Source organism: Amblyomma mixtum, chromosome 10 (genome assembly GCF_055824585.1).
Source record: "Amblyomma mixtum isolate Tamu chromosome 10, ASM5582458v1, whole genome shotgun sequence".
Taxonomy (NCBI): domain Eukaryota; kingdom Metazoa; phylum Arthropoda; class Arachnida; order Ixodida; family Ixodidae; genus Amblyomma; species Amblyomma mixtum.
Window position 1 is genome coordinate 176,659,289 of NC_143021.1, and position 23,077 is coordinate 176,682,365.

Sequence of the window (23,077 nt, forward strand, 5' to 3'; positions counted from 1 at the left end):
TTAAAGTCTACATGCCTGGCGTCGTGACGTTACGCACGCATCTAAGGTTGCTTTTAAATGCAGCAAATAACCGCTCATTTGATATTTTGTTCGTCAAACTTGGTGTCGTTACGCGGAGCGATCGATGCATTGAAATGAATCTCGCGAAAAGGTGGCACTCCGGAACCGCGCTTCGACACGCGAAGAAGCGTTGATTGTTTTGATCAACGAACTTTCGCACCTCACCAAACAGCACAGAAACATGAAGCCGCTCTCGGCGATGCTGAGCTGCGTTTCGAAGGCCACACGGCGGGTGTACGGTAGCCCGAGGAGGATGGCGAGCTGAGCTATAAGCGGCGCGCAATGTCGTCTTTCTTCGCCTGGCGTCGGAAAAGGTTCACCGCACCTGTGCGCCGGTCTGTGTCTAGGTGCGTGTTTGCGGGGAGGGATGTGTAGGAGTGTAGCGGCGAGCAGCGCGGTTTTTTTTTATACCTTTCTTTTACGAAGCGCTTGCGAGCCGCGCGCGATCCCCGCCCCGTAGCTCGGTGGAGAAAGAAGATAGTGAGGAGAGCCGAGCCAACTTCCGGTTTCGGGGCGGCTTCACAAAAAGTGACGTCAGGGCCTCTCCTTAGTTCTTTCCTTCCTCCATGAGTTGCAAGAAGCGTGGGCAGCGCCACCGCTGCTGCGGCGTCCATGGCGTCACATGACCCTTGTCACAAATTGTCAACATGGCGTCTGCTGGTTGCGTGGTATGTATCGGTGGTGCCAGCGTAACCGCATGTTTTCCAAACGCGCCGGCGGTTCAACCATAAGGACAATGGGTTCTCCGCGCCAGGCGTCACAAATGGACGCTGTCACGACGTCCGACCTCCAGAGCCTGTTGGAGTTTTGCACGAAAACCGTCTTCAGCTCCACGACGAGCAACGGCGAGCAGGTAAAGTAATGCGACACGTTATCAAAATATTGCCGCTCTGGAGCTCGGTCAGAGCTCTCGCGCGGTGGTGAGCGACCTGCAAGCGCATCGAGTCACCGCGGAAGCCGTTGCTATTGGCAGTGCCAACACTTGACAGCGATCGGGCGTATTTTCGATGTCCTGATTCAAGTCCGGCCTGTCGTTTCGCTCTGCACAGTGGTCTCCCAGAGAGGACCGTCTTGGCCGTGTAATTAAGTTCGTCCGGCTTGATAAGTCATCAGGCGTCGACAGCACACCTCAAGTCATGCGCCGCAGTTTGATCCTAACACGTGTCAGCCGTTGTTTTCGACAACTATTCAGAGATGTCGGTGTCGGCACACCGTGAGTTGCAAAACGTTGGCTGCCAAACTCATTTGGCCGCTGGCGGCGTGCGTACGATGACACGTATTCAGAAAAAAGAAAAAAAAACAAAGTTGTGGGGGAGGTGTGAGGGGAGGGAGCGGTTTGCAATTTTCCCGAGCTAAGCAGAAGCAAAGTGAAAGCGTTTGCGCAATGTAACGTGTTGCACACGCATCATCAGCGGTCGGTATGTCGGGGTGCTTGTAAATCTTGCTGCACGTGTCACGGCGAAAACAGCTTGGAGTCGCGAAATCTCGCTGCCGTGATCGTGCATTTCCTTCGAGTTCATACTTAAGCGCCACTTAGTGAATACTTGCTGCCCAAAGCCCTGTAAACCCGCTCAAGTTGGTCCACCCATTTCCTGGTGCGTTTCTTTTTCTTGTTTTTAATCTTTTTCACTTGCCTGCCGAAGTAGCGCGCGGAATGCTCGCGAAGTCCATTGTCGTATGTAGGTTATCGGAGTGGCAAGCGGCGGAGGGGAGTTTTAATTTAGACCAAAACGAGTTCACATGCGAAAGCGTTTGGGCTTATTGTTTAGCATTTGACTGCCACTCCCCCCTGTTTCCTTCCATCTGTTGGTTTTTTTTTTTTCTTTACTCTTCTGTTCCTTTTTCATATGCGCCGGAGGAGTTCAAAGCCCGCTTGATCTGCCCGAGCGCAAGAAAGAAAGACTTTTTTCAATCCTGTTGTTTCAGTGCATTTGAATGAATGCCGACTTTAGGCCATATTTCACGGGTTTGCAGGCAGTATGTGCGGTCCCGCGCACTACTGCATTGCCTATTTTTACGCTCTTGCATACAAAAGTAGCATGGGACTTTGTTGTGAAAAATCTGCAATGAATTAAATGGGTGCTTTATTATGCGAGCAATGTTTTTTTTTTTTTATTGAATGCTTTCGTCGCACATCTTTTGATTCAAGCATTAAATATCTATTACTATGTTATGACAGATGAATGCAATGAACGTTGATGCTAGTTTGGTGCAGAGGTGCCGATTTACTGTGACATAATGAACCTTTGAATGCAACATTGTGAACCCTGTAAGGGTTTCTGTGTAGAGTTGCTGAGGTGCTGACAGATAACGAATATCTAAGTTCTTATCGCTGGAACAGGATGAAACTGATTGTTAGGTGCATTCTTCCCACTGAACCGGTGCTCATACATCATTCCTAGTAATGGAAAGCGTTCCATATGCACCATTGGTGTGGTATTGCTGGTATCATTATGTGTGTGTCAGTGGAACCCTTGCACGGGAGCGCATGTTTTCCTGTTTCAATGTTGTGAAGCATAATTTTTATTGTGAAAACATGTCTCTGTTGTATTTCTTTATTAACACTCCGCTTGGTGAATTGACTGAAAGAATTTGGTGCATTATTTCGAGAGGTGAAATAGACATTGTTTACTGCGAGCCTTCATCATACCTTCATCAAGGGTTTCATATTTGTCTATACTTTGTTGAAGTTATATAGATTAATGCTGTTGAGCACCTTCCTAGGTTTAATTGTATGGGGCTTTTGGTTGTGTTTTATTAACATTTTATTGATTTCGAGTAGTGTCTCTATAGTCTCCCATTTACTGCTTCCAAGTGAGAAGTACTCACTTAGTTTGGTAAGGAGTCCTTGCATTTCTGATGTCAAAGTTCCCAAATGATAGTAATGGGATCGCAAATAGTCTCCGTGCTTGTGTGGAGATTGAACATCCCTGTCATTCTACGCATGTGTTACAAAGTGGGCTACGTGCCTTTGACCTGTCAGATGTAGCTGCGTCGTTCTTGTCTTGACTGAAGTCATTGTTCTTCACCCTTGAAGGCCCGAAGGAATGCTGACATCCAGCAGAAGTGCGAAGCCCTCTTCGCCAAGGACTACGTGGTCAAAGTGAGCAAGGATTTGTTTCTCTCGTGAGAAAAAAAGTGTCATACAAAGAGTTTTCAGTGTTGTTTCCTGTGGACTCGAAAAGAATGGACATAGTCTCTTTTTTTGCTTACTTTAAAGCAGTGCCAAGCTTGTTTTTGCTTGTCTTAAAACCTGTGACTTTGAGCATTGCGACACAAAACCTTCTCCGCATGTTTCTTAGGTCACCAGCGCAATTACTGATGACCTGAGAAACACACTTCTTTTGTGCAGAATTGCTGAAAAGAAGTGCGCTAATGACAGCAAATGACTAAGGTACGCTGAAGAGAAGTGTGCTTCTTTTGAGCACGCCTTTGTCATTCGCTGTCGTGCTACATTCTTTTGACGAAAGTTTTCTTCTACTGTGTGTAGCGCACACAAAGTGGTACATTGACCTCATGTCAAGTATCGGATTTTGATATGGTTGTTAAGGGTAGAGGTGTCATCATTCTTAGAATAGGCATCTTGATGTAGTTGTGTGCAGTGTAAAGCTCTTACCGCATTCTTGCCTCGAAGCACTTTGTCAGGTAGACTTCACTTTTCACGTTGAAAAGTGAAGATTGAAAGATGTGCCTGGTTTTTGGTGATGTTCCAATGTTGCACGTATATTGGATGATTGCATGTGTGTTTGGGTGACTCTCTGAACATGCGATGCGTTTTTTCCTGCGCAGGTCATTGAGAATGAGCAGGGTTCTATGAGCAGCACATATCCCAACAAGATATTCCTCTTGGAGCATCCCATCAGTGGCCAAAACAGTGATTCCTCTCCAAGGCAAGTCAGTTCCTCATTGCTGTAGGTGCACAGTACCTCTTCACAACAATGCGCGCTTATTATTTTTCAGTTTGGCATTCTTTGCTGCTTGATGGGGTCATTAACCCAGTCGGCCTGAGCCAGCTGTTTCTCCCGTGCAGTTATTGCAGGAGTCAACTTGTTCGTGTCCCAGGATGTAACTGGTTTCTATTGGGTTTAACTGGCCCAAATAGGCTTGAATTTTGTCTGGTACACAGACTACTTGCAGCTTTCAAGATGTTTTTGCAATCATAGGATGCCCTTTCTGAACCAGGCAAGCTCGCTTCTTTAGTGAGAGGGTGTTGTCATCGCGCTTTATGCTTTGCATATCTCAAACTTTTGGTTTAACTGCACTGGTCACTGTGAAGATTTGCGCTGTAAGAATTCAGCAAGGGATGCCAGTTTTTGCTTACACTTTGAGCTGAGCAGCAAGTGTTAGGGTTTCAGGCTATTCATTGCCTGCTCTTGGCTAACAGCTGCACAAAAAAAAAAAAAATGCAGTGGTTGAATATGAAAGATGCAGTCAAATGTGCCCTGTCTGCACACAGTGCTTTGTGCACTTCGTTGTTTACCTTGTGTAATGCTGTATGTATTTGGCTTTTGTTTTTGTGTTGTACCTGTGCACTGTTGGACTCACTGCAAAGAGCTTTTGGGTGTATTATTCATTCGGCTTTAAAACGGTTGCACAAACTCGCGGTAGGCCTCCATGCTTTCCATAGCAGTGACATGGACAATGCTGAATGCATAGGCTAGTTATTGGGGTGGCTAATGTGCTGCAGGCTCGCATTTTTGTAAATGAAATGCTTATTTCAGTAAATTGGTTGAACATGTCATGACTGCATGAAATGCTGAAGTGACATTTTCTCCACGAGCGGTGACTACTGCAGTTACCCTATACTTGTAGATTTTTTTGTGCCATTCTGTTTTTGTCTCGTGATTTGGTTTGGATCAGTTGTCTACAACATGTAGCTATTGCATCTATGTCTGGGCATGTAATCTGTTGAAGCTCAAGTGTGTAGTGGCTCTTGAGCAACGTGACACAGATTCTAATGAGTTCAGGCTTCTGTTCATTGTAGCTAGCAGTGGGTTCGCCAAACACTAGTTTGGACAAACTGGCCACCCTTTAAGGGGGGACCCTGGTCTTGAAAAGAAAATTTTATTAGTTTAGTCATAGTTATGAAATTTTCAGGCCACATGTATTTTTGTGTGCTGATTTTAGATATGTCATTTAATTTCGTGTAAAACAATTCCTTGAGTACTTGTGAAATTTTTATGAAAGTATTTTGGGAAAAGTTTTGCAGAAAATTTGCTGCAGGAAACTTGCTGAAATGCATGCTATTGCGTTCTCTTGACACTAAGGAATGCAATAAGGGTAAAATTATCATCGTGGCTATCATAGAACTTGAGTTATAGGGTACTGAAGCTGCCACTTCAGAAACAGGAATACACACTTTTCTTCTCATTTCTGAAGCGACAACTTCGAAACTCTATAACTCAAGTTCTATGATAGCCAGAATGATAATTTTACCCTTATTGCATTCCTTGGTGTCAAGAGAACCCAATGGCATGCATTTCAGCGAGTTTCCTGCAGCAAATTTTCTGCAAAACTTTTCCCAAAATACTTGCATAAAAATTGCACAAGTGCTCAAGGAATTGTTTTACATGAAATTAAACGACATATATCTAGAATCAGTGCACAAAAATACATGTGGCCTGAAAATTTTATAACTGTGACTTCATTAATAAGAATTTTTTTTTTTTTTAAGACCAGGGTCCCTCCTTAACTGCTCTTGCTAACAACACACTGCACCTGCATCATAGTCGGCACTTGCATCTGAAACCAGTTGTAAACTAGCGTGCTTGCACATGCACAGTACCTGTGCTGCACCTGTTGAACCCATAGCCATGCTGTCAAAGCACAGCCCAGACCTCTTGCTAACATTTTCACAGGGCATAAATGGTGTCTTACCAGTGTTGTGCACTGTGCAGGCCTGGTGGTGGGCCAGGGTACCTGCCCGACGTGCAAGACCTGCGAGAGCAGATCCAGAAAGCTCGGATTGCAAGGTGTCGCACGCGGTTTCCTGTTCCGGTCATCCTATATGAAGGAAAGGTACGACGTGATGCCGGTCTCTTTGGGAACAAGGCGTTGTCTTGCAGGAAACTGTAGCTGGGGATGAGGTTTAAGAACAAGTTTTCTGGCCCAGTTGTGCTTTTCTTCTAGAATTCAAGCTCACCAAAGGCAGCTCACAGAATAGGAGAACGACGGGACGTGCGCTACGACGGGGGCTGTCTTTGTTGCGCTTGAATTCTAGAAGCTATGCATCAACTTTCCGCACCAAGTGTTTTACTGTACTTTTCTTAAAGCACGGAAATCCTAGTGGCACCATCCTCTGCCAGTTTTGAGGGCAGCTGTTTAACTGGTCTTAGACCTGTTTTCTTTATTTTTAGTCCAATCCTAATGAAACTGTACCACCTTGCTCAGTTTTTAATACTGATTTCAACAATAAAATTACCTTTCTCATAAATTAGTCGGTTCCCAAGGTAATTAATTTTAATCAGTCATTAATTAGTACCTCGGTGCAAAAAGAACTCAATAAAAAACCAGTTTTAATCCATGGCTACATAGTATGGTGAGTAAAGAGTGCAATAATCAAAACTGTTTTTCCATTTTACCCTTATTGGTAATTTTACAGCACTTGAAATATCAATATTCAAGGCGTGAATATAATGCATCGATAAACTTTGCGAAATTATAAATTTTTGAAGTGCGATTGAACAAATCTGCTTTGATTATTGCTCACATTGTGCCTTCAGCTTCCCTTAGCAAACAATGACATCTCTATCTGTCCTAGATGTTGAGATGTCGACATACTAAGGACAGCCAGATGTCCAAAATTTTCATCCCATTAAATTGTCTGCTCCTGCATACATTCAGCTCACATGATGATCTGAGTTTAATATTGTGGTCAAAATGCTGATTTCTTGAAGGAAAAAAATTGGTACAGTTGGAAAATAGTAGCTGGAGATTCCACAAATGTCACTTTCTGAAAACAAAATTTTCGGTCATTTTTGTCCCCCCCTTAAATAACTGAGGCATACTTAGCAGCAGAACTCAGTCTTGTCTGCCCCTGGTATCGTCGTATTTAGGGTAAAAATGGGATTTAGTGGTGGCGTAGAAAGCTTGATAGCTAGGTTGTGCAGAACAGTGCAGGAGAGAGAGAAAAGGACGGAAAGGCAGGGAGGTTAACCAGGCGATGCCCAGTTGGCTACCCTACACTTGGGGAGGGGAACAAAGGGGAAAAAAGGAAAAAGAGCGGCAAGGAAATGAGTCTTCTAAGTGACCAGCGACCACCATGTCACAGGGACAGAGGGCGCGCACTGAAAACTTAGATTATAGGCGGGAATGCAACCCCGAGTCCCTTAGGAAATTCAGGAACGCATTCACCGCTTTCCGTTGTCTGGAAGGTTGTGTCCAAGGCCCCAGAACGTTAGACATAATTGTAAGTGAAGTATAGTGATGACACAGGTGCAGTGCAATACAGCCATCTCTCTTTTTCTAATTGCCGAAGTGGGGGGGAAGATCAGGGAGTCCTTCACAGCTTCACTGTTTTGTGAACTGCTGCAACGGAGCCTGCACTTGTCCTCAACTTTTCTTCGCATTCAAAGAACTGAACAGAGACGCAGACAGTTTTTCTTTGACAGTGCATGAGAAAGCACGTTCAATCCCACCTGGGGCCATAATTAAGCGTCACTGTGGCAACAGTGCAGAAATAACTGTGTTAAGAATGAAGCTGGTGCAGCTTAAGATCTTTAGAAACCATTTTCTTCTAGTCTCAATCTGTACCTTCAAGTTGTGTCTGATGAGAACACATTGTGCGCAAGTGCTCAGTGAAGAAGAGTACGAGGAGTGCAAGTTGCTATCGGACCATTTCTGCGAGCGTGCGCAAGTCTCCTTCCGTACTGTCATGTGCTGAACATCTTATCACCCGGCAGCGATACGGTTATCTCTAGTGGCTTTTATTGCCTGCATATTGAGGTATTCTGGTGATGAGATATGGGTGGAGGCTCTGAAATTCCTTTTGACTTGCACCTCTGAAAGCAACCGCGTGCATTTTCATCCCGCTTGTTAGTGTAGCCGGTTGCCTCTGGGTGGTGTGTGTCGCACCATCATGTGGTTTTTCTAGAGAGGCTGATCAGGAATCTAATCATATCTCGTTAAAAGGGAACATTAAAAGAGAAATGCAACGAAAGAAAAACAGCAGCAGCAGCACATTAACACAGATAACTGCTAATTGTATACAATGGTAGCTGATCATATCTCTACCTATTGCTCAGCTAATCTGTAACTATAATTATGACCTTTGGTGTCAGCAGCTTGTGTGAGAATGCTGTTCCACTACACTGAAGAGATATTGAAAAAAATTTGGTACAGTGTCTATTTTGTTTTCTTTTTATGAAGTGGAGTTGAGTGTGACTAGAATGTGCTACTCTTCATACGCAGATAGAATTTTTGTTTTTGAAGAAAATTTTGTCTGTACACAAATCATGATGTAATCAGTGGCATTGTGTTATAAGTAGGGGTGTGCCAATATTGAAATTTTCGACTAGAGATCGAGTGCGAAAATGAAGAAAAAATGCCTTCCAATATCTGCTCAGTATAATAAAAATGTTAAGAAAAGATAAATATTCAAGTGTTATTGTCTTTATTTTCTTCAAAACTGTGTATGGTCTTTGCAACTGAAATAAATAGAACTTTACCCTCTCAGCACCATACAAGAGAAGCGTGACGTGCGCAAAGTGTATGCTGCTTGATTAGCACCTTATCTGTATACAATCTGCATTGTGGTTACACAAAATGGGTAGTAAAATGAAAACCATGAATTGGTACTTGGCTGGAAACTTCTTATGGTAATATGATGCCTAGTAAAACCTCATTAATTCAGACTTCAAGGGACCATGAGAATTGTCAGAATTATTCAGAGGGGAACCTATAAGTGTGCCCGAAAAAGAAAAAAAAGTGATGAAAATGCCGTGAGGCCTTGTGAAGAGGCTTTATCACACAACATTGAAAAGTCCATCATGAGCGTGCAGTTTCTGCGAGCTGTGAGAACACTGCAGGGATGCATTGGTTTTGGAACAGTGATACTGCTTCCAAAAAGTGAAGGAATTAACCAGTGATGCACCAGTCAGTGTCTGAAAGCGGCACACAGCTCGGTTCAGATGGTTGATGAATGCGCGGCCGGTTGGCGCCGTCGCCATGGATTGGCGGCAAAACTCAGGAAGCGAAACTACAGGGCCAGGCTATTTTTTGGCCTCACATCAAGGACCCTTCTATCGTTGTCCTGCCTGCTGTCATGTGCACGTCAGATGTGTAGCGTACAATAGGCGGAATATTTGCGCGATCGTTTGCAGTGTCAGTGACAGTTCGAATGAGCCGATTAATTCGATTAAGCTATGGTTTTTACTCTTTCATCTGTCACCCCCTGTAGTTTCACACTAGCAGGTCCAGAGGGATCGGTCCAGGGGAAAGAATCTGTCGATTCCTATGGACAGAGGGGTACCTTTGAGTGGCATCTGTTGCTTCGTTCTTGATTTGTATCCGACTGTAGCAGCATCTGAAAGTGTTCGGTTTGTTTGATAAGTGACGGAGAAGAAAGTGAACAGTACGCCTTTTTACTGTGTTCCTGGTATTTTAACTCTATCTTTGGATAATTTACCCATATATTGCAATTTTGCCACAGTCAGATTTGTGAAGTTGATGCGGTATTCAAACACTGTCAAATACTTTGAGTTTTTCTAATGTTTGGAAATTCTCAAATGTCAATTTCTTGAATCGAATATGAACCGGATAACTAACATATTCAGTTCGTATTGGAAATTTCAAACATTCACCCACCCCTAGTTACTCTGGTTTGACTTGGTGTTGGCGTCAGTAGAAACACAGGCCACCATTCTTAGCCAGCATACCCCTTCTAGCGTGGTGATAATGGCATGCTACTTATTATGTAGCTTGAGATACAAGCACTTGTGACGTTCACGGTGATTTCCTTCATTTCTTTGTTTCGTTAACCTGCTAAAGTTCTGACACATGACTGAATGATCAGCTAATGTTATAAAGCCTGTTCAGTAGTTTAAAGCTTGTCTCTTTGGCCCGAGTTATTGTTCCATGTATGGCGTACCATCCACTTACCTCTGATCCAAGGGAAAATATTTCTTGGTTTTTCTCTCGTATTCGGTGCCATGGGAAAACTGGTCACTTGTTGAAGTGCAGTAATTTTATGGGTGCCCATATTTGCGTACATGGTTGCAAAGGATTTTTTTTTCCTCCCATATCGTAGTTCTTCACCTTGCCTTTCTTCGTAATTGTGACACTCTTCTTGCGTAAATGCTAGCATTATAGCCAGGTCATTGACTGCTTTTGTGTAGCATAGCTTCAGCATGGCACAGTAGCTTCTCTGATGAGATATAAAAGCTTTCCTGACAAGTATTGTTGCAGTGTCCATGTACTGCTGTTTTATGCAGCAGACATTGAATATTGTTAATCTTCGAGGCCATTTCCATGAAAGTCTATTTGGAATCTGTAAATGTTCTTACCGGTACATTTCAGCAGTTTTAATTATTTTTTTTCGGTTTTCAGCACATCTGCAGGTCAGCGACGCTCGCTGGTGGAGCTGAGATCTACAGCCGCTCTGGTTTCGACTTTCTTTTCTCTGGTGCGTGCTGCAGCATTGTCTTTTTAAGGCGAGAGCCTTTAATGGCTCATACTGTCGTCCGTTAACAAAGCGTGTCACACGCGTTTAACTCTGGAACTAAAAAAAAGGTAGTAGAGAACCAATGGTTTCTTCAGGTAGAGGAGGAAAAATGAACCTAGAAGCCAAGTTTGATGACTGCAGATTAATTAGTTAATTATAGGCAAAAATGTCAAAATTGCGTCGAAATAGCGCGGACGTCGATGTAACCACGGGAACGGTGTGACGTCACATCCACCGGAAGTCGTCACGGCATAGTGACAATTGTCACAGGATGGTCGGAAAAACATCGGATTTGTGTCAGATTAGATGGGAAAATGTGTAATTAAGCGTAGTTAACACTTAAGATCCTCGAAAGATGTGTAATTTGGGCATCGATATCGCCACGGGAATGGTGTGGCGTCACATCCACCGGAAGTCGTCACGGCATAGTGTCCGCGGCTTTCGCCTCTCAACACTTTAGTTGCCAAAGTGTCCTCGCAGTAATTTTTTGGTACAGGATTGGCCGGTCTAGCCATGACTTTCCTTATGCCGTCCTTGCCCGAAAGGCTTTCACTAGTTAGTTTTAGCATTTTGAGTAAGTGTCATTGTAGCTGCTACAGTGGCGAATGTGGTCCTGCTTTCGCCATGCCAGATTGCTAAACTATTGAAAGTGTGACCCGAGACAGCTACATCATGCGTGTGTAGTGAATCGTGGTCAAGCTTTTTGTAGTTAAGTGGAACTAGCAGAAAGGACAAGCCGACTTTCCGCAGTGTCACATAGAAGAAGCGCGCTCCCACTGGCATCACTTGTCACGAGAGTAGCTGTGCGATTGCACCAGCTGTCGTTTTTGAAGTTCTTTTTGCACCTAGTGCTGTCAGAATATGTCTTGTGACTTTGGCGTAGGAATCTGAACTTGACGAGATTCACGTGATTATGCCACAGGCAGGCTCCCAAGATCTATTTTTTTTTCTCTTTTTCAAATGATAGGCAATCGTGAATTGCTGTACCTTGTTTGTTGTTTCCTTTTCGCTGTACTGTCGTGCCCTGTGCTGTGCATAATCAAGCGCATAGAGACCAGTGTTATCTCCAACAGTGCGCACTGAATTTGCGAAAAAGGCTGTTTGCAGCAGTCACAACGAAAGACTGAAAGCAAAACATTAGCAGCTTTGCCCCCATTGTCCTAATCTCGCTCGCGCATGTTGGTAGCTGTCTCGAGCGTTGTCTGGGTGCAACGTTGACGTGCGTTCTTCCAGATAAGCGGTCGACGGAGAACAGGAGGAATGTGGACAATGGAAACACGAGGGCTGTCAACACTGAGTCTCTCCAGCCGCACTCTTTAGGTAAGCTGCCCCGACCTAACCTATGGGTCAAAGGCCGCCGTGTCGATGCTCTCTGCACGGAAGGGACACGGTGGACTAATTGAAGTTTGCCTTTATCGATTGATTACCACGTTATAGCTGCCACGGTGGCTTGGTGGTTATAACTCTCAGCTGCTAACCCGAAAGACGCGGGTTCGATCCCGGCCGCGGCGGTCGAATCTTGATGGAGGTAAAATTCTAGAGGCCCGTGTACTGTGCGATGTCAGTGCACGTTAAAGAACCCCAGGTGGTCGAAATTTCCGGAGCCCTCCACTACGGCGTCCCTCATAGCCTGAGTCGCTTTGGGACATTCATCATCATCATCATCCGCCTGACTACACCCTCTGCAGGGCAAAGGCCTCTCCCATGTCTTTCCAATTGACATTAAACCCCTTTAAACGATTACCGCGTTATATGATGACAAATGAACTACACTCACTGAAGACATGGAGGTTCTGTGAGTTAGGTAAAGCCAAGAAGTGAAATGTGGGCTTTGCCAGCAGTTGCTATTTTCACGATGGCGTGAATGCTTTTTGTTGTTGTTGTAGATCTCTGAGGCTGTGCCACACCTCCATTCAGTTCTAGTTAGTGATTAGAAGTCCTTTCTGTCACAGATGTCAGTTTGAATCGTTTGGTGGTGAAAATATGCTTCGTCTAATTCCAATTTTCCCAGAAGAAAATGCGTCTTTTGCGGTCAAACAAATCTCAACATGGCTGTAGAGAGCTAGGCTGTTGATTTTTTCTGAGAGTAAAAATAAGATTGACTTGTCCTCAGCCTTCCTTTGAGACCTCCATGTGTACTTTCCTACCACATAGTGGCTGTTTGTCCGCGCATACGACGAGGTTGAACTTTGAAATGAGTGCTTCCGTTCCTTTGTGTACAGATATTGCACGTGACTGAAAGCAAGTTTTTAGTTTGTCTTATCTGAGCAGATAGTGAAGGAGCCCGAGTTACGCTGTCTGGAGATACCTGTGAGAGCTTTTGTGCAATGCGCAGGGGTTGGCTACTCATGCACTGTGTTTGCAAAGCGCACAAGTAGCTCGTTCACTCATGAGAAAAGTTTGTCGTTTAGATTTGGGCAAGGAAGTGCGGTTTTTGAGAGGATGTAGAGATGCGTTCACTTTTTTTTGGGAGCTTTTGCTGCCTGTATAGTTGATACTGCCTCGTACGTTTGGTTTGGTTTAGGGGATTTAATGTTCCAAAGCCACTCAAGCTATAAGGGACGCCGTAGTGAAGGGCTCTGGAAATTTCAACCACCTGGGGTTATTTAACGTGCACTGACATCGCACAGCACACGGGCCTCTAGAATTTTGCCTCCATCGAAATTCGACCGCTGTGGCTGGGATCGAACCCGCATCTTTCGGTTCAGCAGCTGAGTGCCATAACCCCTGAGCCACTGCGGTGGCTGGCTCCGACATTGATTCAGGGGAAGGGAGTGGGTAGTAGGAGTGTGTGGGAATAACATTGCTGGTGAATGCTTTTAATTAATTTCTAAGAATGATTGGCTTGCCACTCCCATCCTTGGCAGTTAGCTGTTACTCATGGTCTTTTTCACATTTCAGTTGATTTTTATGGGCTAGAAACTGTTGCGTTACTGAGAAATGCCATTGAGAAATGCTGTGAAGTGTCACTTCAAAATGTGATCTTTGTTGTGGGGCTGTGAAATGGGAAGATGTGATGGCAACCTGAGTGGCAGTTCCTTCTTTTGTAAACATCACTATCAGATACCAATGATGAAGAAATGTTCTCGGAGCAGACTGGGTTAAGAATCAAGGGTGCAACTAAGTAGGAACATGAATGGCTAGTGATCGGGAAATTAATGGGATGCACTCGGGAGAAAACTTCCCACGTGGCTACATTCCACAAGGGAGGAACATAGATGTGCCCTTATGCGTTGTATTTCCCTTACTGAATAAGAGACATAGAGGAGATGTGTTCAGTGGCGCCGATATTTTTTTTTTATAGCGGTTTTAAGTGACTACAATTGAGAGCGACTGTTCTGTGTAAATGTGATCATGTCTCCCAAGCAGCAGGAATTACTGGTCCAATATCGAAAATGATTGGCTTCTCCAATATTGGGCCAGTGAGCTGTACTGCGGGGACATTTATGTGCAAACAGACGCAGCTGTGCAGGCTGTATTATCTGCACATGCGAATCATGCTTTGTTTACGTAATTAATTAGAGAAGTGGTTGTGACGCCAACTGTTTCGTTCTACGCTCTGACTTTCTGCAGGGCTGCCCTCGGATTACAGCGACACGGAGTCCAACGCCAGTGTCGCTGTAGCAGCTGACAGCCTGGTAGAAGAGGAAAACTTCATCGATCTGGCAAAGGACAATGCTCCCCCAGCCACTGCGGGGTGAGTGAAAGAGAGGCCTACACAATGTTCTCTTTCTTTAAATTCTTATGTGCGTTGTGTCTGGTTAAAAAACGGCACCTTGGTGAGGACCCGAATGACCTTCTGTTCAGAGCTAGTACTACAGAGTTTGTGTTAAGCGTCAGTTGTCTTTCTCTGGTGTCCATTGACCTGGAGACCTCTTTTAATTTCTGTATTTTTTTTTCCCCTGTGCTGATCAGTCACTGGCCGCTGTTCAGCACGTTGCGAATGGAAGACATCCGGCTTCTGAGGTTACTGTCGGTCGACCACATCTGCGACTTCATGGTCGAAAACAAGAAGGTCAAGTTCTTCCTCAAGTGAGTGATGGGGCTCTGTGTGAAGCACTTATTGTGCACTTCTCGTGCAGAGCGTATGGCCGGCAACCACTGGGTTGGAAAAGGCCCTTAAACTGTAGCCGCTGCTTTTCTATGCTTTCTTTTTTTTAAAGCCTGGCCATTTTGCACGATTTGTCCTGCATCAGGCTGACTCTTATCACTGTATTTACTCTCGTAATGAACCCATCCGCCAACTTTTGTTTACGATTTACTTATTTTTTTTTTAACCTCGTGTAATAAACACACACCTGGCCTTCAGGGCCAGCATTAGCATGTTTGCTTTATCCCGCCGCATGGCGCCGTCGAGCTATCACAAGATTGTTGTATCGCGCCGTAATATACAGCAAACATCTTTTGAAAAAGATTGATGCTAAACGCTGGCGACATGAACGTGGGTGACCCAGAGGCGAAACTTGGCGACCGTGCCCTTTTGTTGATGATGGGCAGGCGGGCTTTTTTTCCTGCATTATAAACCCTTTCCCCCAAAATTGATGATGGCAACACTTTTTCAGAAAGTATTATATACTGCACTATCCAAAATTACATCCATTTGGAGACACCCGAAGTGCTCTTTTTCATCTTAGTAGTTTTGAGTAGACATGCCTCAGTGCCTTAAAGCAGTAGCTTAAAAAGCCTGAAATATGCTCAGGCATAAATACAAGGACTTTTTTTATTGTGAACAGACTATGTGGGGAAATAACAGCTAATGAGCAAACGCATGGCTTTGAGTGCATGTCATGCAAATTAAAATGTATGAAGGTAGGCAAGCAAGTCGATGGTAGTGGTACATGGAAGTGCAAGCGGTAATTCACTCTTTTCCTCTCATCATGCGGGCCGTGGTTGCTTTATCACAAGTTCGTCTTTACATAAAAGGCATGTGAGCATGCTGAGTATGTCCAAATACATGCACGTTGTTACACGAAAACAATGAATAAGATGGTCCTGCAGCGATAAGATCGGTGCAAAAAGAGCATTTATTGTACTTGGTGTGAATTCGGCTGAAGAGTGAGGACATGAAATGAGCTTACATTATCCTACTTGAAAATCGTGTTGGTCTAGTTTTCTTTTCACCAGCTCTTTTTTTTTTTTTTTCGCTGTCTTCTGCAGCAGCTGCTGGGATTTTTCTTTTGATTTTTGCTTTTGCTTCGAAAAAAATGAAAGAATCGTGGGGCTTAATGTCTCAAAGCGACACTTGGGTTAGGAAGATTGCCGTAGTGGAACCAGTTCCACTACGGAACCTGATCCCGCAATCTTTGGACCAGGAGCTGAATGCCAAACCCACTGAAATGCCACGGCGAATACTTTCCCTCAGCTCTGAGTGCATAGAAAGGGCCCTGCTGAGTAGCTGTGCTTCTTTTATATCTCGTTCCTTCTGCACTATAGCTGTTGTCAACTCTACCAGCAGGTATCGCACACCTCTCTGTCTGTCACAGACGATGTACGACATGCGGTGCTGGTATCTGTCTATCTCTGTGCTGCTCTAATGCGTGTTGCATTGCTGTGTCAGTTTAAAATTTGTCTCCAAACTGTTCAAAGTCTCAAACTTGCTAGTGGCATGCACTCTGCGACACTCCGCATCTACATGCCTTTTCCTCCTCCGGAGGCGAGTGACTCGTAATGCGTGCATGATGCCAGGATGTGGCCATGTCAGATCACACAGGCTGCGTGCTGGCAGGCACAACGTGCCCTGCTTTTTTCGTGCGACAAGAGAGCATCCCCACAAGATAGCAGGTCTTAGTAAGACGGCTTCCCTGCTCTTTTGTGGGAAGTTGCACGGATACTGTCTTGTGGAGGTGTGATTTCTTGCGTGGAAGAGTTTTATTCTTATTTTTTTCTTTGACTGTGCTGCGCAGATTCCTCCTGAGTGCTGTCGCTCAGAGTTGCCATTGTTTGTGGTCGCCGCAAAAGTTTTTCTGAATCAAAGAACACACGAAGCAGTTAGTCTGAAGTGGATTTTTTTTTTTACTTTGGATCCTACGGGAAACCAACCAAATGGACTCATGTTGTTCATCTTAGCTGAAAATTAGTCTTTACAAGAATCTACCCTACTGTATTTTTTGAGCACAGTCCTTTTTTTGTTCGAAAGAGGTGAACAGAATTAAAATCCTTGCAGAGCAAAGATATAGCTTTGTGAAGGCAACCATTCAACTGCAAGATTTGTGACTGTGATTTAATTTGCTTTTGGCATTCATTCCCCTTTGCGTTGCCTACAGGGTAACCTCTTCAGAAAAAGTTGACAAGGAGAACAGGTACAACGGGTTCACCATCTACAACCTTCCTTACCCAGGTGTGGTGCTCGGTGTTTACCTCCAGTTATCCATTGGTTTGATTTATTTTCTAGTCATGAGAATGTGCAATGGCAAATTGCTAATGCTGATTTTGGCTGCCTTTTTACAGGTTGTGAGTTCTTCAAGCACTACCGAGACAATGACTACTGTGGGGAAGGCCTTATCTATGACTGGGATCAGGTACTTGAAATGTCGGTTTCACTTTTTGCGAGGTTAAGTGGTATTATGTAGTGCTTACAGTCACAGGCATCTTTTAGTCTATCCTCAGCTGGTTTTCACTAACTAGGAACTGTTGCACCGGTCTTTGTTAAGGTGCTAGTTTTTATTTTAGTTGGACCAAGCGAGCGACTTCACCAAAGTTAGTATCGGTGTTGACTTCAGCGTTCTGTGTGTGAAGCCTGGTTGTGAGTTTTGGCAGGGGAGCACTTCTGCCTGCTGCCAATAGGCTCTGTTGTGACTAGAGATTTTAAGGAAGAGTTCAGGAGGTGAAATTTACTAGCTTTAGCTCTTGGACACAAGTCTTCCTGGCGTTCAAGGGCTGTGCTCTTTGAAAGCAATTCTTGTGTTTTGCAGCACTTTGTGAATGCTCCTCTGAACATTCCCGATGAAGCCATCACTTCTCAACTCAACATTGAGTGGCCATTGTACAAGGCAAGTTTCATTTTCCTTTTTCTTTTATTATTGTCATGCTATTATTATTGTTATGTTATTATTATTATGTTAGCTAGCTTCAGTTTCTCTTGCATCACACTGTTTGTTCAGGAAAACCAACTTAACTATTTGTGGAAGGTGTGGCTGGATTAGGAATATTTTTGGATGTCTATGCCCCTGGGGACGTAACACTTTTGATCACAGTAGAGCAATGAAACCAGACATGCCAAGGGAATTGGGGCTTATATGTTTTGTTTGAGTGCAAACAACAAGAAGTTTCTGAAGTTTCTTTCAAAGCGGCTTATTTCTAGACTGCTTTCACTATGTGGACCATGAATGCTCTCTCGTGTTGGCCCCATCTACAAGGCCTGTGATTCCCACATTTTTGTTTGGGAGCATTGCTTACTGTGGTGTTAGTTTTTCTTTTTAGTTTTTTTCCTGATTTTTTTTTAATTTACCCGCACATACTGCAACTGAACAGCTGTAGAAGTGAGAAACGACTACTGAGCAAAATGTGCCGATATGACAAGTTTGCAATCGGTTAAGTGTAAGTGCGAAACACAAAAGTTGTGAACAACACACTTGTGGTAGTAACATATGGTTGATTCTTTAAAAGGGTGGCGAGTCCCTTGCAGTGGCTTTTGAAAGGTTTTTTTTTTTTTTTTGATAATAAAGAAATTGTGCCTGGTAGTGAATTCCACTGCTTGATTGTGCTGCCTTTGTCAAAGATAATCAGGCAGCGGGGTTTGCTTATCTGCCATACAGTACAGCTCTTATGGCACTCCTAAAGAGAAAAAGGTCTCGAAAGGTAGGGACAAGGGTTAACCCTGCCTTGAAAATGCTTTGAGCTCTAGGAATGCCATAAGTACCCCACTATGTGACTGAAGAACAAACCCCACTGCCTGCTTTCGTGCGGCAAAGAAAGCGTATAAAAATATGTTTATGTTTATGCACTTTGGTTTGCCCTTAATGGCACATTCTTCATGAGATGGGGAAGGCTCAAGCAACTGTCAAACATTGCTGATTCTCCTGTCAAAATGGAATGAATCTTGTCTTGAGGGAATTTGCAGTCTCCTAGGGACGTAGCATTTTTCTTGCTTGATTTGTTTTATTGTGACAAGTGTCGGCTGCTGGAAATACTTGGCATTCAGTTGCCAGGCACTTGCAAAAATGCACAACAGGGATTTCTTTATTTTTTGTCAGTATAAAATTGCCCACTGGGCATCGAAGGAACTAAATTGAATAAAAATGACGCAAAAACACGGCTGCCAAATGTACGGCATGTGGATGTCTTTTTGCATGCAGGTTTCCCTTCGAAATTTAAGCAGCGCTAACTTTTAGGACGAATACACAGAGGACATGACAGGACGGGCGCTGACGACTTCACTAAAACACACCAGGTCTAGCCAGTCTTGCAGCAAACGCACTTGCCTCCATATCTCCATATGGAGGCATATATCTCCATATGTGTTTTAGTGAAGTCGTCAGCGCCCTTCCTGTCATGTCCTCTGTGTATTCGTCCTAAAAGTTAGCGCTGCTTAAATTTTAACGAAAGAAAATGCATAACCAACTAGCCCCGCAACGTGTTTTACTAAGTGAATTTCCTTTGAAAGTTCCGTTGTATCAGTGTAATGTATGAGGATGACATGTGTCTTGTCATGTATTATGAGGATGTCATTTTGTTATATGATGGTGTTTTCATCTGTCAGTCTTGTCATTCCTTTCTCCTCCCCCCCCCCCCCCTGTCTATTTTTCAGACATGGGACGTGGTGGTGCTAACTAGAAATTACTTGAAGCTTTTGCTGAAGTACATTTTTGATGGTGAGCTTTCCTTTAACATTTTAAACATACTGACAGTGTTACGCATTATTTGTTGCAGTAATTCATTGTGCTACAGTTTCAAGGCTAAACATGTTATTACTTGTTGCTCTTTATGCAAGACCATGTGTAGAAATAACTAGGATAAGAATGGGGTGGAGCACATATGGCAGGTTCTCTCAGATCATGAATGGCAGTTTACCAATATATCCTCAAGAGATAAGTATACAGCAGCTGCATCTTACCGGTACTCACCTATGGGGCAGAAACGTGGAGGCTAACGAATAGGGTTCAGCTTAAGTTAAGGACAACGCAGCGAGCTGTGGAAAGAAAAATGATAGGTTAAGAGAGCGGAAGCGGCGGAGTGGGTGAGGGAACAAATACGGATTAATGACATCCTGCTCGAAATCAAGAGGAAGAAATGGGCAGGGCATGTAATGCAAAGGCAAGATTCCAAGAGACTGCAAGCGTAGCAGGGGGCGGCAGAAAGTTAAGTGGGCAGATACGATTAAGAAGCTTGCTTGGATATGGTGGCTGCAACTGGCAAAGGACAGGGTTAATTGGAGAGTCATGGGAGAGGCCTTTGCCCTGCAGTGGGTGAAGTGAGGCTGATGATGATGATGATGCATAGTTGGGAGTTATATTTGATGTCGTGGAGTTGGTGTGTATCGTGGGTGGGTAGCTCTCTGAATGGGTGTCTTTAAAGCGGGCAGTTTTGCTCGACAGCCACTCAGTTTGCTGAAACGTAAGCTTGCTGCAACACTTGTGTTTGTCATGACTTCGGCATGCTTGCTCGAATTGGTTTTTCTCGCCTAGCCGCGATGCAAGAGCTTCAAGCTGCCTGTACCCTAGATGTGTAAGTTGTGTTGTTTCGGACCAGTTGCATGCCCCCCCCCCCCCCCCCCCCCCCCCCTTCTTTTTTTCTTCTGGGCGCAGGCACGTCCGGCCTGCTGGTGCACTGCATCTCTGGCTGGGATCGCACGCCGCTGTTCATATCGCTGCTGAGGCTGTCGTTGTGGGCCGACAACAAGATCCACCCGAACCTGTCGCCCCTCGAGATGGCCTACCTCACGGTCGCCTACGACTGGTTCCTCTTCTGGTGGGTGGTGCCCCCCCCTTGCTTTTGACTCTATTGATTAGGCAGTGTGTCTGCAGTGTCATCTGGCTGAACCCTTACTGAGCCTTTAAAGCGCAGTCCGCTCGTGCTCTAGCCGCTTGCTTACTCGGACATTATAAACCACTCAGTCTTTCGATCAGTCTCTCATCGTCTCATCTTCACTTTACTTAAGGTAATGAAGTGAAGTGAAGTGAAATGACTGATTCTCAAACACACACCAACTTTTTTCTAGCAGGAACCATGCTAAAGATCTCGCAATTGCTTTTTCAAAGAGCATTGGACCACAGTGGGACTGGAATTTTTCATCATGAAGAAACTTGCGCTATTCGCCTGCCACAATGCCGCAGTACTAATACAATTCTATTGCTGAGCACAGCGTCATCGGTTCAGTACCTGTCTGTGGTTTCTAGATGCGCGTGTGCTATGTGTAGCATCCATGAACTGAAGTTTGTGGGTAATCCCGGGTTTGACGGAATGCCGCTTGGTCAGGTAGGGGCATAGTCACATAGTGGCATTCTGCTATGCGAGTTCATTAGAGAACTTCAGATGGCTGAAACAGATTCCTAGCCCTCTACTGTTTTGTCATACATAGCCTTTATGCCAGTTGCAGTGGCTCAGTGACTTTGCCGTTAATCTTGTTGAGAAGTTAAAAATTAAACTGTCGAACGAGGTACAAAGCCATCTATTGGCAATTCCACTTCGTAAAAATGTTGATTAGAATTTGTTGGCACAATGTCTGCTCTTGTCTGTTCGCATTGCGTTGGCCTTAGTACAGAAGAAACTTCTAAGCTCACTCAGTCTGCTGACGGAGGGCAGCCAGGATTTATTCCTCGGATGTTTTCGGATGCTTCACCCCTCTTGCATTCATGTACAGTGCGGAATGCAGATGGAACCTTGAAGAAAAATGGCGAAACAAAACGTTTCACTATCAGGTTGTGCTCGTGAAGGAAAGAAAGATATTTTATGGCTGCATATCTGACAGGCACAAAAAGGTTATAGCTGATTGAATGGTGCGACTTAGATGAGGCCATTGTCTGTAAGGCAGCAGTGCATATTTGAGATAAACCTGTGGCTACTTTAACATAACAACTGCTGCAGGCATTGCAGCAAAAGAATAGTGTGACATATCATCAGCATAATTTGCACCAAATGAAACGTGATAACACAGTAGGCATGCAGTGAGCAAATGGAAAACAGATTGCCTGGCACGAGATCTTTATCTTTGTGATTACATCAGTATTTAAAACAAAGGCAGACACTTTGATTCTACATACGCTAACACGATCTGTTATCACTTGTTGCACTTTGAAAATGTTTACTGACAACAGACCATTGGGCAGAACCTTGTGATTAAGTTTCTTTTTTCGGTAGGGTTTTGCATGTATCATATTTTTGTCATGCATACGAAGGATGCCAACAGGCACTGAAACCATGTAGCATACGGGAATGTTTGTTTTTAATTTGTGGTATTGATCATTGGTAAATTAGTAGCGTAACTATTTAATCTCTGAAAGATAATATAGTCGTAGCTGTACTCTTAATTTGCTATTGATCACACCACAGTTAAAAAAAGGAAATAGAAACATTCCTCTGCGCTCCATGGTTTCGGTGGCTGTTGGCTTTCTTCGTATGTATGTCATAACAAGCCCCTCATTTCCCATTCCTTGTCTGTTCAATGTTTTCCTTGTGAATTTTATGAAAGTTTAGTGCAGCATTCAGTATAGTTGATCACAGTCTGGGGGTGGGGTGGGAAATAGATGTAGCGACAGCCAGACAGAAACTAGTTTATTATTCCTACGTACAGTGCATAATTCATTATGTGCGGTCGCTTTCATGTGCCTACTCCTCCGCCTCCTTTTTCATGTGCTGCAGCCATGACTTGCGGGACCGGTTAAGCAAAGGAGAAGAGGTGAGTATTGCTGAACACTCATTCCGGTCACTTCTGTGGCATTTATATAACCGCTGCTGATCAGAGAAAGTCACTCGCATGATGCTGTTCGACTTTGGGATTTCGGGGCAAGGACGCCTTGCGCACGTGTTTCCACGAATGCAAAGTTGCTTTGGAGGATAAGTCTGCAGCTTGCTTCGTAGCGCGAGAGTGGGTTGTTTAGCAGAAAAAGGCCAACAGTCTGCTGCATAGATTTCTTAGCAAATGCTTCACTGGTGCTTGCTTGGCCCAAGACGATGTGAAGAGGAGCATGTACAGGGTCCGTCAAAAGTTCCAAGGCCACAGGGTTTGCTTTTGAGCAGCATAGTCGGGCTGTTGAGATGCCCTCGAAGCTCAAAATATCTGTAGAGAATAGAAGAAGGATCGTTCTACCATCTGAGAACCTCGATAGCTCTATCGGAATCTTAAGTGCCAGGATATACCGATGAAAAGCGGAACATGTGGCCTGGGAACTTTTGACGGACCCTGTACCTACGCTCTGAACA

The 23,077-nt window shown here is 44.3% G+C and overlaps 1 protein-coding gene across 2 annotated transcripts in view; it reads left to right on the top strand.

Annotated features, from left to right (window-relative positions):
* Positions 1-673: 673 nt before the first annotated feature.
* LOC149327835 (phosphatidylinositol-3,5-bisphosphate 3-phosphatase MTMR14-like) overlaps positions 674-23,077 on the top strand; it is a 35,008-nt gene continuing 12,604 nt past the window's right edge. For both annotated transcript variants that reach the window (XM_089562801.1, XM_089562802.1), the window contains exons 1-14: positions 674-913; positions 3,098-3,163; positions 3,850-3,950; positions 5,958-6,078; positions 10,606-10,681; positions 11,954-12,040; positions 14,294-14,417; positions 14,636-14,752; positions 16,984-17,057; positions 17,168-17,238; positions 17,632-17,709; positions 19,467-19,530; positions 20,464-20,626; positions 22,517-22,553. In XM_089562801.1, coding sequence (XP_089418927.1) covers positions 683-913; positions 3,098-3,163; positions 3,850-3,950; positions 5,958-6,078; positions 10,606-10,681; positions 11,954-12,040; positions 14,294-14,417; positions 14,636-14,752; positions 16,984-17,057; positions 17,168-17,238; positions 17,632-17,709; positions 19,467-19,530; positions 20,464-20,626; positions 22,517-22,553 — 1,410 coding nt within the window. In that variant the 5' untranslated portion in view covers positions 674-682. The remainder of the gene's footprint in view (positions 914-3,097; positions 3,164-3,849; positions 3,951-5,957; positions 6,079-10,605; positions 10,682-11,953; positions 12,041-14,293; positions 14,418-14,635; positions 14,753-16,983; positions 17,058-17,167; positions 17,239-17,631; positions 17,710-19,466; positions 19,531-20,463; positions 20,627-22,516; positions 22,554-23,077) is intronic.